This window comes from Pantherophis guttatus, chromosome 2 (genome assembly GCF_059756535.1).
Source record: "Pantherophis guttatus breed Tessera chromosome 2, ASM5975653v1, whole genome shotgun sequence".
NCBI lineage: Eukaryota > Metazoa > Chordata > Lepidosauria > Squamata > Colubridae > Pantherophis > Pantherophis guttatus.
This window is the reverse complement of record NC_142064.1, coordinates 12686285-12702634: the sequence shown is the minus strand read 5'-3', so window position 1 is coordinate 12702634 and position 16350 is coordinate 12686285. Positions and strand designations below refer to the sequence as shown.

At 41.9% G+C, this 16350-nt stretch overlaps 1 protein-coding gene, 1 long non-coding RNA gene and 1 other non-coding gene across 9 annotated transcripts in view; 1 reads left to right on the top strand and 2 right to left on the bottom strand.

The window, feature by feature from the left end:
* Window positions 1-7786, top strand: part of MYO5B (myosin VB) — a 321534-nt gene extending 313748 nt beyond the window's left edge. For all 7 annotated transcript variants that reach the window (XM_034401761.3, XM_034401760.3, XM_034401759.3 and 4 more), the window contains 3 exons: window positions 1224-1398; window positions 3702-3782; window positions 7489-7786. In XM_034401761.3, the coding sequence (XP_034257652.2) occupies window positions 1224-1398; window positions 3702-3782; window positions 7489-7641 (409 nt within the window). In that variant the 3' untranslated portion in view covers window positions 7642-7786. The remainder of the gene's footprint in view (window positions 1-1223; window positions 1399-3701; window positions 3783-7488) is intronic.
* Window positions 5847-7476, bottom strand: LOC148115032 (uncharacterized). The gene is made up of 3 exons (XR_015732051.1): window positions 7364-7476; window positions 6298-6368; window positions 5847-5959 (listed from the first exon to the last, which is right to left on the bottom strand). It is a non-coding gene; the product is annotated as an uncharacterized LOC148115032 (long non-coding RNA).
* A 7051-nt stretch (window positions 7787-14837) lies between the features above and the next one.
* Window positions 14838-14925, bottom strand: LOC117654851 (small Cajal body-specific RNA 18). The gene has a single exon (XR_004588418.1).
* Window positions 14926-16350: the final 1425 nt, after the last annotated feature.

Sequence of the window (16350 nt, the reverse complement as noted above, 5' to 3'; positions counted from 1 at the left end):
GTTTTTTTCCACCCATTTTTTAGGCTTTTTTCAGCTCGTTTTTGAGACTTTTTTGGGCCATTTTTGAAGCTTTTTTGGCCTGTTTTCAAGGCTTTTTTCAGCCCGTTATCTAGGCTTTTTTTTTCAGAAAAAATGGGCCAAAAAAGCCTTGGAAACGAGCTGAAAAAAGCCCCGAAAACGGGCCGAAAAAAGCCTAAAAACGGGTTGAAAAAAGCCCCGAAAACGGGCTGGAAAAGGCCCAAAAAAGACCCCAAAACAGGGCATGCAGAGCCCAAAAAACAGCTGGTGGGCGTGCAGGGCTTCGGCAATATTAGGTCTATAAGACACAGAGACATTTTCACCCCCTTTTGGGAAACAAAAAAGTGCGTCTTATAGTCCGAAAAATACGGTAAATTTTAATTCCGCCCTGGGCATAAAAGACAGTTGGGTGACTATGGCTCAGTCACATTCTTTCAGCCCATGATATCAAGCTCAGTCAATAAGCCAGTCAGTCAATTCCTGTTAGAACCAATGGATCTACACTCAGTTGACCCAAGCAAAAGGAGATGCTAAACACATAAGAAAAAAAATTCCCATCAGTCTCGTTAATTCTGCCCAGTGGCTGCTCTCAAGGAGCTTGGAGAGACTTTTATTTTACTTTACTTTTATTTGATTTATATACCGCCCTACTCCAGAAGGACTCAAGGTGGTGAACAGCCAACAATAAAATACATACATACAAAATTTAAAAAGCAGAAATAAAATCGAATTAAATAGTTTGGCCCAGACAGATTTAAAACCCCAATCAATTTAAAACAAATTTAAACTTTGAATATTAAAAATACTAAAACATATTTAAAAATATTAAAAATGTTTAAAAAGAGGGAGAAAGTTAGGCCAGGCCCGCCTGGTGAAATAAAAAGGTCTTAAGAACGCGGTGGAAGATGCGCAGATCCGGGATCCTCCGTATCTCCGGGGGGAGCTCGTTCCAGATAGTAGGTACCCCTACAGAGAAGGCTCTCCCCCTGGGGGGCGCCAGTTGACATTGTTTGGCCGACGGCACCCGGAGGAGCCCCTCTCTATGGGAGCGTACCGGCCGGTGGGAGGCTATTGGTGGTAGTAGACATCCTTTATTAACCGATCCAGGCACAGGCTGGTTGAGAACACTCTATCTTCTCAGCAGGATTCAGAAACATCTCGCCAATTCTTCTCCATAACTTGTCTCTTCATTGCGTTGGGTCCAGGTTTAACATCAGCCAGCTGGAGGAATGGTTGAGAGGGAAGAACCTGCATCCGAGTGGGGCTGCCAAAACGCTGGAACCACTGATCCAGGCAGCACAGCTCCTGCAGTTGAAAAAGAAAACACCTGAAGATGCTGAGGCCATCTGTTCCTTATGCACATCCCTCACTACCCAGCAGGTACACGTTATGTATGAACTCAGAGCAGCTGATAAAAGGTGGAAAACGAGAATAAGGTTCTCCTTCTTTACCCCTTTCTTCTTCAAACCCTGTTCATTCAGGGTAGAAGACGGGTGTCAAACGTGCCGCGTCACGTTGCCATCACATGATGTATCGTGACATTTTTTTCCCTTTGGGAAGCTGGGTTGGGCGTGGCCTGCGTGTGATGCACCTGGCCCAAGGGCCGCCAGTTTGACACCCCTGGTGTAAAAGATCACCAGAGAGCTTCAAGGCAGAGTAAGGATTTGAACCAGGGGTGAAATGCTCCCAGTTCAGACCGGATCGCCCAATCCGCTAGCGATCGTGGTGGGTGGTTCGGAGAACCGGTAGCGATCCCAGCGCAAGACTCCGCCCACCCGCCTGGTTGTTGTTACTTCCTGGTTTTAACCAGGAAGTAATGTGTTTTGTACGCTCTGGGCATGCGCAGGTTTTGCTTTTTTGCTTTTAAAAGTAAAAAAAAAAGGCTCTGACAATCACAGCTGTGCCTCGCGATTGTCAGAGCCTCTTTTTTTACCTTTTAAAAGCATTTTTTTACAACCTATTTGGCCGAATAGGTTGTAAAAAAAATGCTTTTAAAAGTAAAAAAAAAAGATCACATGCCACAGCGGCTCCCTCCCCCCACATGCACTGTTCTACTTACCCCATGCCTCCTTTTGGCGTGCACTGCACATGCACGCACACCTCGCATTTGGTGTGTGGTGTGCACTGCACATGCACGCATGCAGTGCGTATTTGGCGCATGGCGCGCATGCACAGTCAGAGAACCGGTAGTAAACCGGTTCAGATTTCACCACTGATTTGAACTGAGGCATCAGTGGTCGGATTCAAATTTTTTTACTACTGGTTTTGTGGGTGTGGCTTGGTGGGTGTGGCAGGGGAAGGATACTGTAAAATTCTCACCCCACTCCAGGGGAAGGATAGTGCAAAATCCCCATTTCCTCCCGATCAGCTGGGCCTCGGGAGGCGGAGAATAGATGGGGGTGGGGCCAGTCAGAGGCGGTATTTACCGGTTCTCCGAACTACTCAAAATTTCCGCTGTTAGTTCTCCAGAACTGGTCAGAACCTGCTGAAACCCAGCTCTGTTAGGCATCCTTGCTTTGGGTCCAATTACAATGATGTAGTGCTGATATTTTGCAAATATTTCCCCAAAAACCTTTGCTTTGTCCAAGTCCAACATGTGGCTGATGAAAGTCATTTTAAGTAACCAGGGGAAGTACTTGAAAATATTAATGGATTATTAGCATATGATAACATGACAGAAGTAAATATAGACACACAATCTGCATAATTATATACAAAACGTCTATGGGTGTAAGGCAGCAGCTTCAGAGGTGATTGCCTCTAGACTAGGGATCAGTGGTGGATTGTTCCTGGTTCGGGCGAGTCGGTAGTGGTGATGATGTGACATCAGCGAACCGGTTCTCTATGACTGTGAGCTGCCCCCGCATTAAACCTACCTTTATTTGTCAATTTTTAGCCCAGCTGATAAGCGCAGCAGAGTGGATTGCTGTGCCTCAGCTGGGCAGAAATATAATGTGCTTGCGCAGAGCGCAAGTTTGGTGCGCTTGCGAGCGCAGCGATTGCGCGCAAAGTGCGTGCGTGAAGAGAACCGGTGGTAACACCGGTTGGAACCCACCACTGCTAGGGATGTCAAACTCAAGGCCTGGAGGCCGGATCCAGCCTGCAGGGTACTTAGATCTGACCCGCGGGACTGCCCTGAAAACAGCAAAGGACCAGCCTGCAGTGCCTTTGCCAGCAAAAATGGAGCTTGAGAGAGCTGGGTGGAACCCTCCCAAGCTCCGTTTTCGCTGGCAGAGGGTTGCAGGAAGCCGTCGCATCCAAAAACAGATCTTGGGAACCCATTTTCACTGGCAGAGTACTTGGGCCACCACAGGCTCCCCCAACACAAGTGACGTCAAGCTGGCCATGCCACCCTGGCCCCTGAAGTCAAACACAACCCTGATGCAGCCCTCAATGAAATTGAGTTTGACACCCGTGCTCTAGACATTGCTTAGTGCAAATCTTCTAGGGAACCAGACAACGCACATTGTGGTCAATCTTGCACAGTATGTACAATTGTGGATAAATGGCGCACATTCAGGCGCACCAGTTCTCTTGCAGATGGAGAGCCTGTATTGTCTTCTAATTCCACCCATTTCCTACGCTTGTTCTGTTGAGGACCTCTGATGTCTGTTTACAAGCTAGTGAGGTCATGGAACGTGTTGCATCTCCTCTGTAACCCTCATTTGATCTTTGCTCCTCAGATTGTAAAAATACTGAATCTTTACACTCCTGTGAACGAGTTTGAAGAGCGAGTGACAGTAACCTTCATAAGAAACATTCAGGTAAGTTTTCTATTAAATATAGGGAATTTTACATCTGCCACACAATTAAAAAGTTGTGTCTAGTTTTTATAATGCATCTTTGGAGGTCTGGCTATTGAAACTTCAGAACTGGATCATAAGTACTCCTAGGGAGGTCCATCATAACTCAATCTAAGTGATCGGCTATAAGTCAAGGACTATCTGAAAACAATCAGCAAGCCTAATTCTCCTCTGCAGGGGTATTGTCTAGCCTGGTCATGAAATGTCTGTAGAAGATGACTGTCATGCCCCCGTTGGAGTCTGAATCTGAGACGGAAGACGAACAGCTGAGACAGAGTGGGAGAGTGGCTCCATTGGCTGTGGAGGAAACTGGGGAAGGGCAAAGTCAGGCTGGGCAAAGCAGGGGAGAGGTAAAACAAAGGAGAGGGGGTTCAGATGAAGACCAAGGCCACCCCCTTCTCATCCTACGGCGCACAGGGAAGAACACAGAAGAGAGCAACATGGGTTGCGTGGCTTACGAGGAAGGAGATGGTTCCAGTTCCCTTCACAAGGCACACCTGGGGATGGAGTTTAAAGGAGAGGCAGTTGGGAGGGGCGTTTGTCGGGAACAAAGGCTGAATTCACTCTCTGAATTCACTCTGGGACTCATTATCTTGCCCTGCTGGAGTAATTGATTGCAGTCATTCTGCTTACAGCGTTTGGAGTATCTGCAGCCAGCTGTGGCAGGTTTGTGAGAGAGCTTTTCTCCAGGCCGGAGAGTAAACGAGACATTGGGGGCAAAGTTAGTGCCAATAAAGGGACTTATACCAGTTCTCTGGCTGTGTTGCCTTCGTGCCACACCCCAGGTTATCAAAATGATTAGGCTGAGATCACCAGGAATCCAACAATTAAATCCTGAGCTGCCTGGAGCCTCTACCATTGAAAAGCAAACAAGTATCCTCCCGTTAGCCTCTCATCTATGTGTCTTCTAAGTAGGAATACAAGTAGTCCTTGACTTACAACATTTCGCTTAGTGACCATTTGAAGTTACAACAGCACTGAAAAATGTGACTTATGACCATTTTTCACACTTATGACCGTTGCCGCATCCCCATGGTCACGTGATTTATATTCGGATGCTTGACTACTGACTCACATTTATGACGGTTGCCGTGTCCCAGGGTCATGTGATCCCCTTTTGCAACCTTCTGACAAGCAAAGTCAGTGGGGGAAACCAGATTCACTTAACAAACCATGTTACTAATTTAACAACTGCAGTGATTTACTTAACAATTGGGGCAAGAAAAGTCGTAAAACAGGGCAAAACTCACTTAACAAATTTCTCACTTAGCAACATAAATTTTGGACTCAATTGTGGTCGTAGGTCGACCTGTACATAAGCTATCTTTAAGTCAGTTAGTTGATCCAGGGAGTCTAGTATTTCCTATTTCAAATGGCAGCAATAATCTGTTTCAAGATGACTTTTTTTCTGATTTGATATCCAAGACCCATTTTAGAGGTGCTAAGAAACGGACTTGCAGTTTTATTTATTTATTTATTTATTGGTTCGATTTATATGCCGCCCTTCTCCGGAGACTCAGGGCAGCTTACAATGCGTTAAGCAATAGGCTTCATACTTTTGTATATACCTGCTTAGTAGGGCTTTCGGCCCCCCCCCCAAGCGGTGTTCTTTTTTATACAAAGTCAGCTTATTGCCCCCACAATCCGGGTCCTCATTTTACCTACCTCGGAAGGATGGAAGGCTGAGTCAACCTTGAGCTGGTGAGATTTGAACTTGCAGTAATTGCAAGCAGCTGGTGCTACTTAACAGCACTTTAGTCTGCTGCACCACCAAGGCTCTTCTGTTTGTTCACATGAGGCCTGTACCTGAGCTACAGGTTAACTTGTTCCTGTTCTATCACATCCTATGCTAAGCACATTGGGCTCCAAGCGTACTCCCCAGTTCTTGGTTGCATTTAGTTTCCAATCTTCCCATTTAAGGTTGATGTTTTTCAGATCGTCCCGAGATCTTTGGTGACAGGTTTTTCTTTGGCCTTCCCCTTTTTCTCCAACCATCCTGTGGTATCCAATTGATTGCGGTCGTTGCTGGACGTTGCAAACTCCTGTGGCGCATGTGCCCAGCAAAGCGCATTCTTCGTTTTGTCACTATCTCAGACTCTTCTTTGTAGGATTTTCTCATCTGGGACATTCTGTTACGGCTAATAAAATGTAGTGAGATAGGACTCAATACTCCAGACTGACAAAAGATAAATGCATGAAAAATAAGTAAAGATTGCCAAAGATTGGTAGGGCATAGAATTAAATTCCGCTTGGGTGTGCACCATTCAGTCACTGAGAATTGAGCAGCTACAAGTTTAAAACATTATAGTCGGTCTTACAATCACTTAGATGTCTATGCTGAATTTGGCATTTTTGCTCACCTATTATGCCCTACCCAAGAACCTGGGATGGCAGGTGCTATTTCATAGTGTTTCACAACTATGTGAAATCACAGCTGCCCGATCTGCCCCCCTGCAGTTGGTTACTATAATCTTACCTTGGTACTCCAGGATGAAACGTTGAGAAGCGGCAGCTGAATTGTTCACCTTCACCATATCCAAGGTTAAACTAAAAACAGAAACAAAGGCCAACAGCTGTTGCTATTTAAAAACACTGAACAAATTGCCAGGTTATTTCCTCTGATTTACACAGTACGCCAGGCGGAGCCGTGGCCAGTCCTAGCTATGATCTTCTATTGCTGTTCTTGTGGGAAGATACTACAGCTAGATGAGGGGTGTTCAACTTTTAAGACCTGTTGTTCTGACCTAGGCTTCACAAAAGCACGAAGCAGACTCCTTGTCCTGACAAAAGCCCTTTTTATTAAGCTAATGTGAAGTCCTCTCATTCACATCCAGCAAAGTCCCGGCAAACAGTCTTTCCAGGGTGAATTTACAACCACAGACCTTATCAGACTTGGAGAGCTGCCAGGCTGATATCTTCCACACGCAATGCTGTTCAATGCTGAATCACGAACAGATCTTCACACTAATGAAATGAACTAATTTTCTCCTGCAAACTCCACTCCCCTTTTGCTCCTCTTCATTCCCTATGGCAGGGGCCATTCACCATCCACCTGTGCCTTTACTACAGAGTCAGCCCTTGTTCCTTAATTGTTCCCTTCTCCTGGCAGCTCTGCACATGCACACATCGGGAACAGGCTTCAGCTGTTCTTCAGCCCCACTTATCTCGACTCCAAAGGTAGCTGATAACTGTCGGACAGCCCTGGCCCTATCTCTGCCTCCGACGCAGAGCCCTCATCAGAGCCTTCCCCAGACTCCAGGACTGGCCCATGTTTCTTCCCGACCTCCTCACTGTCCGAGTCTGCTGTCAGCTCCACTGGCCACTGGCAGGCCACAACACCTATAGACTTCAACTCCCAGAATTCCCCAGCCAGGGGAAGTCCACCGGTCTTAAAGTTGCCAAGATTGGACACCTCTGAGCTAGACAGTGCCAGGAATGACTGCTAATTTCCAGATAAACAAACAATCTTATGGTACAGTGCTATTAGGTTAGTTGCCACTACAAGACTGGGCTTTAAAAAAAAGACTCAGTTGATGTCTTACCTTCCTAAAACCCTTAAGTCCTATTCTAGAGAAACTCAAGACTCAGCTGTGAGGGCAAATTTGTGGTTTAAAACCACCACCTATCTGATTTTCTTCGCTAATAATTTTCTTCTGGTTCCTTCTAGGCACAATTGCAAGAGCGAAACGATCCTCCACAGCTGCTGTTAGACTTCAAATTCATGTTCCCAGTTTTGTTTCCATTCAATCCTTCGTCTCTGACCATGGACTCTATCCACATCCCGGCTTCCCTCAACCTGGAATTCCTTAACCGAGTTTGAAGACACAATATATATGCTGAGGGGAAAAAAAAAGAAATGAAAATGTAGCAGCTCTTCAAATATGGACCAAATAATGGTGAAAAAACCAGTACATGCCAATTAATCAGTGCTAAATTGTTTAGGATAAAAAAAAATACTTGGGTTAGATGCTTTTTGGTTTGTACAAGGGATTTTTTTGGGGGGTGGGTGGGGAGATCTTGCAGTTGATACTTGAAACATAAGAAGGGGTTGAACTGTTTGATGCCATGCTAAAATATTCTCTCCCACTTGCCATCAAGGCAAATGCACTGATTAAGCAGGATGGAAGCTTTACTTTTGTGAATTATGTTTCTCAAGGACTTTTGTGTTGAAATGACAAAAAGAAGCCCAGATTGCCACTCATTTTCTGATTGTCCATGGTGGTAGAGCAGGGATCTCCAATCTTGGCAACTTTAAGATTCGTGGACTTCAACTCCCAGAACTCCTCAGCCAGCAGGAATTCTGGGAATTGAAGTCCACGAGTCTTAAAGTTGCCAAGGTGGAGACCCTTGTGATAGAGCTTGCTTTAATCTTTAGTTTCTCATTAAAAAAAAAAAAAGTTGCTTTAGGTTAAAATAAAAAAATGTGACACAGCTTGTACAGATATTACTGGAGGTGCATCATTTGCAATTTGTACTGAGGCTGAGGAATGCCACTTTGCATATGAAGCAAGTTAGTCCCTGAATGCATAAAATATGGTTAAAAAAAGACAATATGGTGGTACATACCTAAGAAAGCAGACCAAATTTCAATCACACCATTGTGGCTGCCATTTTGACTTTTTGTTTACCATACTTGGTGGATACTCTGGTCCCATCTTTTACCCATCAGGTGCCTGTTGATAATTTTTCCTATCTATCACTAAGAATGTGAAGTTGTGGAACCATAAACCTCTTATGTTTGCTTCATGCCAAATTATAATTTCACTGTAAGCTGCTACGGATTCATTTAGGCCAGTGACTGACAGGGGCCTACTTTGATTTACTGGGGAAGAAAATGCTGTACTGGCTACATTGACTCTGAGACAGATTCCTTGCCAAGATAGTTGAAGCATCCTTATGATCAACGTGGGACTGTGCCAGGACACAGTAGGGATATGTTGGCTCAGTTGTGTGTCATTGTGCAGTCAATATTTCCCCAGCATTGACAGAACATTTGCAGGAAATGGAATATCAGGCTGTGTTTCCAAGCCAGTTACAAGGACAATGTTATGCACTATATAATAGCCTATAAATTTGTTAGTATCTGAACTCCCAAGAGAAGCCTTTCAAGAGAATTATCATGGAAACTAATGCAGAAGACTCTGTCAGCATTTTTATGCACAGAACAATAGGTAAGAAATGATCTTTCTTGCAAAAACTAATAAGTACTTATTAAAATACCAGAGCGGTCCAGTCTCTCCTGTCCATATGGGGAAAAAAAATAAAATCTCCTTTCGTGTTCTAAATACGACTTTTTAAATTATGTCCAAAAGCCTACTACCAAACATTTTTCTCTGAATTTTATTTTTTTAAGCATTGCTCCACTATTATCCAGTGGCTATCATAGCCATTAAAGTGGCATTCACATAAAAAGGGAGACCGTGGGAAGGGACAATTATATGGATTAATAAAGACAGCCATATACAGAATTTGCTATTCTGCAATCTCCTATAATTGCACTTACCTAGATAAACCCAGTAGGGTTACAAGCAAAAAAAAAAAAAGAAAGAAATGTGATTGAATGACCTTTTTGAACCGTGCCCAGATGATCTTGGCACTCTTCACTCTTGCAAGCTTGGCAGTTAAAATATTGGACCAGGAAGCTTTTAGTGAAATGAGCCCCATCCTTTTTCAAAATAATTGTGTTATTATAAATCAAGCACCTAACTTACAAAAGACACTCCTCCACTAATGGTTCAATCGTAAAACACTCTAGTATGATTCGGAAAATAAGCAAAGAACGTGTCCATTTTTAACTGATAATGGTCTCCAAGACATCTGATGTCTAAAAGGGAAGCATTTTGTGCATTTGGCCATGGGTTGTGGTACTGAATATCTAAATCTCTTGATGCACAGATGGATGCACACAGGAGCATCTGCTATCTAGCTCCTCTTAAATGCTTGCAGTGCTGCTCCGAAGCTTCAGCACCTGAATATGGCTCTCCGTCATTAAGTGTAGTATCCAGGGAACCATTTCTTCATAATGCTAAATTCATAAAACGACTGCAACCATGTGGTAAAATGATAGCTGTGGCCACACTGCTTCCACATAATTCTGCAAATTGTGTCGGGTTTTTTTTTTTTTTCCTCCCTTGGTCCCTGCAGAAAAATGCATGCTACCTTTCCTGGTGCTCTAGTTTTACCCGATGACACTTTATTTGATAGAAGTTTCTCTATTATTCATACTTCAGTGCAAAAGAAAAAGTTTTGTGGCAACATCTGCTTATTTCTCATGATTTTCTGCATTAGTGCAAACATGAATTCGAGGGTTCCCCCTTCCTCAAATTAAATATAAATTTGTACTTTGGCAGACCCCTCCTCCCCTCTAGAAGTCATAAACATGGAACAAAAAGCACAGATGGTTGCCCCTAATAGAACAAATCCCTTATTTACTGTCCTTTTTCTTTAAGTACCACTTTCCAGAGTAATATATGAAGTAGGCATTGGATTTTCTAAAGAACTGAATATCATAATTCCTGTGTATTCCTTATAAGTTTACTCACCATCAGTAAAATAATGTAAAAGTGAGGCACTTTATTGAAAAGTTACACTCGAGCTAAAGTGGTAGTCAAACTGCCACGTAATTTTTCACCCATTGTGGCCAGTTTACTCCTGCACATTGGACCTTTTCTCTCCCGCAAAATATAGGTGTGAAAAGAGGGCAGGCATTTTGCCAACTCTGACCCTATCTGCCACCTTTTAAAAGTATACATGAAAAATTATTTCCAAATTCTCCAACATCCTGCGGAACTAAACTGGGCAAGTGGAAGTATTATGTTGTCATTTGGCAAGAAGCTTCAATTTCTGTATAAACTGTATGTTTTTAGAAAAAATTCCTCAAACGTTGCAAAGCTTTTAAATACGTTGGTGTATTTAATTCTTAGCAGGCAGGCTAAAGATGCAGAATAAGATGCAAAACCTTCTATGGTATCTTAGGAAATGTATTTATAAAGTGTGGCTAAAGCTCTACCTAATGGTAATATTTCTCTGCAGGACTGCAAGAAAATTTAATTTATATTATGTATATAATATCTGTACATTTTTAAAATATGTTAGTATAACAGAGAGAAATTGAATATTTGTAATTATCTGCAAACTTGGATTTACTGAAGGAACTTGTGTTTAAATAACTGATGTCTGTAACTTTTGTGATCTGTTTTTAAGATAACTTTTGACTTTTCTTTTTAAAAAGCCAACTCACTGGCAGTGCCATGCACAAATATGCTTTCTGTCTCTAATTGATCATTTCTTTGATTTAAAAATACTTTAGCACAGATCCAAAAAGTAGATTGTGTCACTTATTTCATCTTTTTATTGTTTTTGACTGAATTCTTTCCTTCGGCATGGCTTTACATTTAACATTTGCAATCAGCATTTTCCTGAACTGAGTATTACAACTTGGGAGAAAAATTTAAACGTCATCCCAAATGACTTTTGAATTTTCATGAACACTGATGAAATTGCATATGGATTTAGACATCTGTAAAAGTCCATAAAAAGGATCCAACCACGGATTTGAATTTATTTTCTCCACAAAGTTTTAGATTCCCCAACTTACGTTTTTGAAGAGTCCAAATTGGGAATCTTTGTAGTGCCTACAAAGGCACTAAAATATCAATAAAATACTTGATCACAGTATTGATAGCTATCCAATTAATGTTAACAAATGTGCAGCCTTACATATCTATTTGTTTAGGACAGTTAACATGGAAAGATTTCAGTAATTCCTGTTGTATTAGATTAATTTGAACTTTTTATAAAAAGAAATATACGGCCAACTCTCTTCCTCAATTAAAAACTGCTGCAAGAAATGCAGATCTATTCATATTGATTCATTGATATTAACTATGAATAATCTTTTAAATACTACACATCTCAAGTGTGCAAGAATTAGCAAGTCTTGTCTGTACATGGGGACAAGCAACGATTGCCAAATTTTAAGTTACAGTACACACACTCAAGTAATTTCTCTTATCCCAGCACATTAACTATATGGGCTTGCTTCTTCTTATTCTCACTGTTAAACTACAATAGAATGCAGTAGTCAGAATATTCTAGCATTATAGATGTAGCTGACTGTCCCATCATGCCAATCTACTGCATGAGCAAGCTACACTTTGTTTTTTTATATATATTGAAAGAAAGCTCCCATAAAACCTAGAGAATTATTGAAAGAATGCAAATGCTGGAACATAAAATGAGGTGTGTCTACCCCAATTTATAATCGCCCCGGCTTGATTAAATTTGCAAGCGTGGATGAAATATTGCTACTGATGAAAATATTTTTCCAGTTTGAACAATTGGGTCAACACCTGTTTATAGGAAAGTGACTGTAAAAGTCACCATCATTCCACTGTGCATAAAATACTGTGAAATAAATACTTTGGAATAAAAAGTTTTGCTTTCCTTGTTTTTCTGCATGCTGCTTTTATTTCCAACATTGCTTAGTGTTAACTTTCAAAGCTCATTCTAAAAGAGAGAAATGGATTTGTTTTATAAATGCTTTGCAATACATTTACAGTACATAGTTATTTCTTTCTGAAGTTCCAAGTGTCACACATAAAAGCTACAATGGTAGTTTTCAAGATTGCTTCTTAAATTATTGTAAAGTGTTTTTGGAAGCAAATATAGTTGGGTTGATGAATGTGTCAAACCCAAGTGGTCTGTTGGAAGAAAGTTTCTGAAATATATTTCAATGGATACCTACTATATGGGATGTGTACTTTAAAAGTTTGCATTTTTAATGGAGCATATAGGCCTATCTTAGCATGCCAACGGTATCAATTAAGGTAAGGTAAAAAGAGCTGCTGTGGTTAGAATGCAGTACTGCAGGCTATTTCTGCTGACTGCCGGCTGCCAGCAATTTGGCAGTTCGAATCTCACTCAGCTCAAGGTTGACTCAGCTTTCCATCCTTCCAAGGTAGATAAAATGAGGAGCCAGATTGTTGGGGTTATTTTCCTCAACCTCTTTCTGCATGAATTAGATGTATCTGTCCACAGAGTTGATATGTTTGGTGAACACTTCCAAATCCTGTGTTTTGATCCTGATCCAAGTATCATCCTATACCAATGAGAGGGTGGAATTCCTATAAAGGAGTTTAGGGCTTTGGTTTCTACCTGTTCTATATAGAGATTGGCCACAGGTGAACCTATGGTGCAGCTGTGTTTTTGTCTGTGGAAACCTTCGTTGCATTTAAAATAGGTAATGGTCAGGCAGAGGTCCATATATGGCACATATATGGTCTGGGCTGACTGGTTCTGTCACCTAAGGAGCTGTCTTGTAGCAGTCGTTTCTTCACTACCATGAGAGTTTCAGTTGCTGGAATGCAGGTGAAGAGGGAAGTCACATCATAGGAAACCATGAGCTCATCCAGTTTTAGATTCCAAACCTTGCTGGCGAAGTCCTGTGACTTGTTGATGTGATGGGTGGTGTTGCCAACTAGAGGAGCTGATAAGGTGGTTGGATGTTTTGCAATGTTGTAAGTGACAGAGTTGATGCTGCTGACAACTGGTCTGACTAGAGTTCCTTCTGTGGATTTTGGGGAGTCCATATATGCATGGTATGGCTTCCCCAGGGTAAAGACAGTAGTATTGTGGCTGATCGGTCATTATCCTTTAGTAGTTGTTGCAAGAAATCAATGACCTTTTTCTTGTAAATGCTGGTGGGATCTCTCTTCAGAGTCTCATTCGTGGCAGTGAGCTTCAGAAGACTTTACTTTGGCCTTGTATTCATCTGTGTTCAGGATGACTGCATCTTCCTTTATCTGCTGGCAGGATGGTGATGTTTGGGTCTCTTCCTAGAGATGTCACTGCTCTCTTTTCTTGAATTATGAGGTTGGAAGGGGGTCTTTTGGCATTAGCGAAGGCCGCAGATCAGGGGTAGGTTCCAAATCCCGTGGTTACTGGTTCGTGCGCACGCATGGCGCTTCTGTGCATGCGCAGAAGTGTCCAGGCAGGTGGGCGGAGCCTCCTGCTGCCACCACTACCGGTTTACCCGATTCGGTGCAAACCAGTGGCAACCCACCACTGCTGCAGATACCCACCACTGCTGCAGATACTTTTCATCCTTAATTGTTCTGCCAGTTTATTGTTTCTGATGGCCGACTCTGGTGCTGTGAGATCATCTACAACTGGTAGCTGTTCTGGTATGACTGCAAAATCCAGTCCTTTGGCTAAAACATTATTTTCTGTTTGGGTAAGCTCTGTCAGATAGATTTCTCACCCATTGGTCAGTTTTCTGATACAAGTCACTGTCCATCTGTGTTGATTCTTCTATTTTGTGTGGTTTTTCTTGTCTTAAAGCTGTAGGGTAGAAAATTTGGCTTTTTGTCTCGTGTTGTGCTAGTTGTGCCTTCTTTGTAAATTCTGTGACCTGTTCCAATACTTCCGTTGGTAGAAATGATTTCAGCTCTTGACGTTTATGTTCCACTCTTTCAAACCTCAACTGTAAAATTAGACTGTCTTATTCTTTCATTGAGAAGTTGCAGCTGTGCTTTCCGCAGGATATTTTCTGCCCTGTCTCCCTTCACTGTTGAACACAGGCGCAGGCTTGTTGGTGAGGAGTCTGTGTTGTCTGCATTTCAAACTGAAGCGCAAATGGTCTGCAATTGTTCTGGAAATCCATTCATACCTCCGCACCATTCGAAGGGTGTTCATCCCAAAGTGTATAGCTAGGTAAATGTTTCAAATATATTTTGGTTTTATGTTATACACCACTCGGAGTCTTTTGGCATTAAGGCAGGTTATGAGCACTGTATATAAGCAGATGAATTATTAGACACACTGAGAAGGGTTAAAAAATAATAGACTAGCTCAGAGTCACTTCTCAAGTTACATAATCGATGATTTTTGCAATCCCAACCAACCCCACTATGTGTACCATCATGAAGGCTTTTGCCCTGCTGAATTAATTTTCCTCCTGTGCCTCGGGCTCTGTGCATCAGCAACCAGGTAAGAACTACGGGGCTGCCAAAGCATTGGTCTCAGATGCCTTTGTTAGCACAAATTTCGTCATTCAGTTCCACACAGAACTCAGATTGCGCAGTGGGCTATTCATCACAGACCAGCAATGGCAGGAAGGGGCAATGCTCTCCAAATGGGACCATCTGTTAGGTGTTCGAGACAGAGGTTCCCTTGGAAGGCACATCAGACGTACAAGATGCAAGAGTCCCGATGGGCAGTGTCGGTGAATCCTAAGGTATTCTCTGCTTTCTATGTCCAACCACTACTTTCAGGGCCACCAGTTGGCATCTGGATGCCATTCAAGAATCTGTTTGGCAGCACCTTGGCTCCAGACTGAGGAACCACCTTCTCTCTCCAATATCCATCTGCCTGTCCAGTCAGACCAATCTACACAAGGGTGTTACATGGCAGGACTTTAGAAACAGGCATTTTGGATCCTTGTTCCTATACTTTGGAGATTCAGTTTGCTCCTTTCCTCCTGGATTTCAGGAGAGCTGTTAAGACCTGGTGGTTCCCTCAAGCCCTGGAAGAGAGTGCGCAACATTGTGTTTTACGAGTGGGATTATTTATTCTTTTTAAGGGGATTGATTTATGAAGATCTTGATTATTAACCACTCAGCCTTTGAGCATACAAATTAAGTCAACTTGAACCAGATAAATCAGAAACATTATCACAAAGCAAAATGCAAATTTCTGTACAGAATTGTGCAAGCAGAGTCAAGAATAGTCCATCATTTCTGCCCTGTGTGCACAAGTGTCAAAATGATTTTCAAGATTCAGCAAGCTATACGGGACCCCCATTAGCAAAACTGGTTAGAGAAATGCAAGTTACCATTATGACCCTTCATTATCGAGCAAGCAATGCTTGCTATTTTTAGAGAGAACTATGATAGCATCTTTATGTTCTTCAGTCATTCAGGTACTTTCAATTCTTCATAACCTGATGGGACATCCTTTTGCCAGGATTATCTTTGAGTTCTTGTAACAGTATCTTGCACCTTGTCTCTCGGTGGCCTCTTTTTCAATTGTCAATTAATTTTTCCAGGCATCAAGATCTTCTCCAGTAACACCTGCTTTCATATTACACATCCATTTTATTGACCGGTACTATAAATAAATCAGTTGTATCTTACCACTCTAGAACAATAGGTTTATTGTATTTCTGTAATTCCTGCTGAAAATAACAAAAGTTTGCAGCAATTAAATTCAAGTGACACCAGTTTTGAGAAATATTTTAGCCTTTTTATTTGAAAAGTCTCTAATGATTTTTGATTAATAAATACACATTTGGCAAATGATAGCATTAAGTTCTCTTCAATTAATTCTTCACTTACATTTAACAATGCATAATCCTTAGCTTGTTAAAAGTGCATTCTCCTACAATTCTTAAAAGGGAATAGTGTATATATTTCAAGAAATTACCATTCAAATAGGATGAACATTTCATAACAAAGACACATTTCAGATATAGTACTGTGCACAGTTTTTAATTTACTGAAAACAGATTGGGCATATTTTACAAACCAAG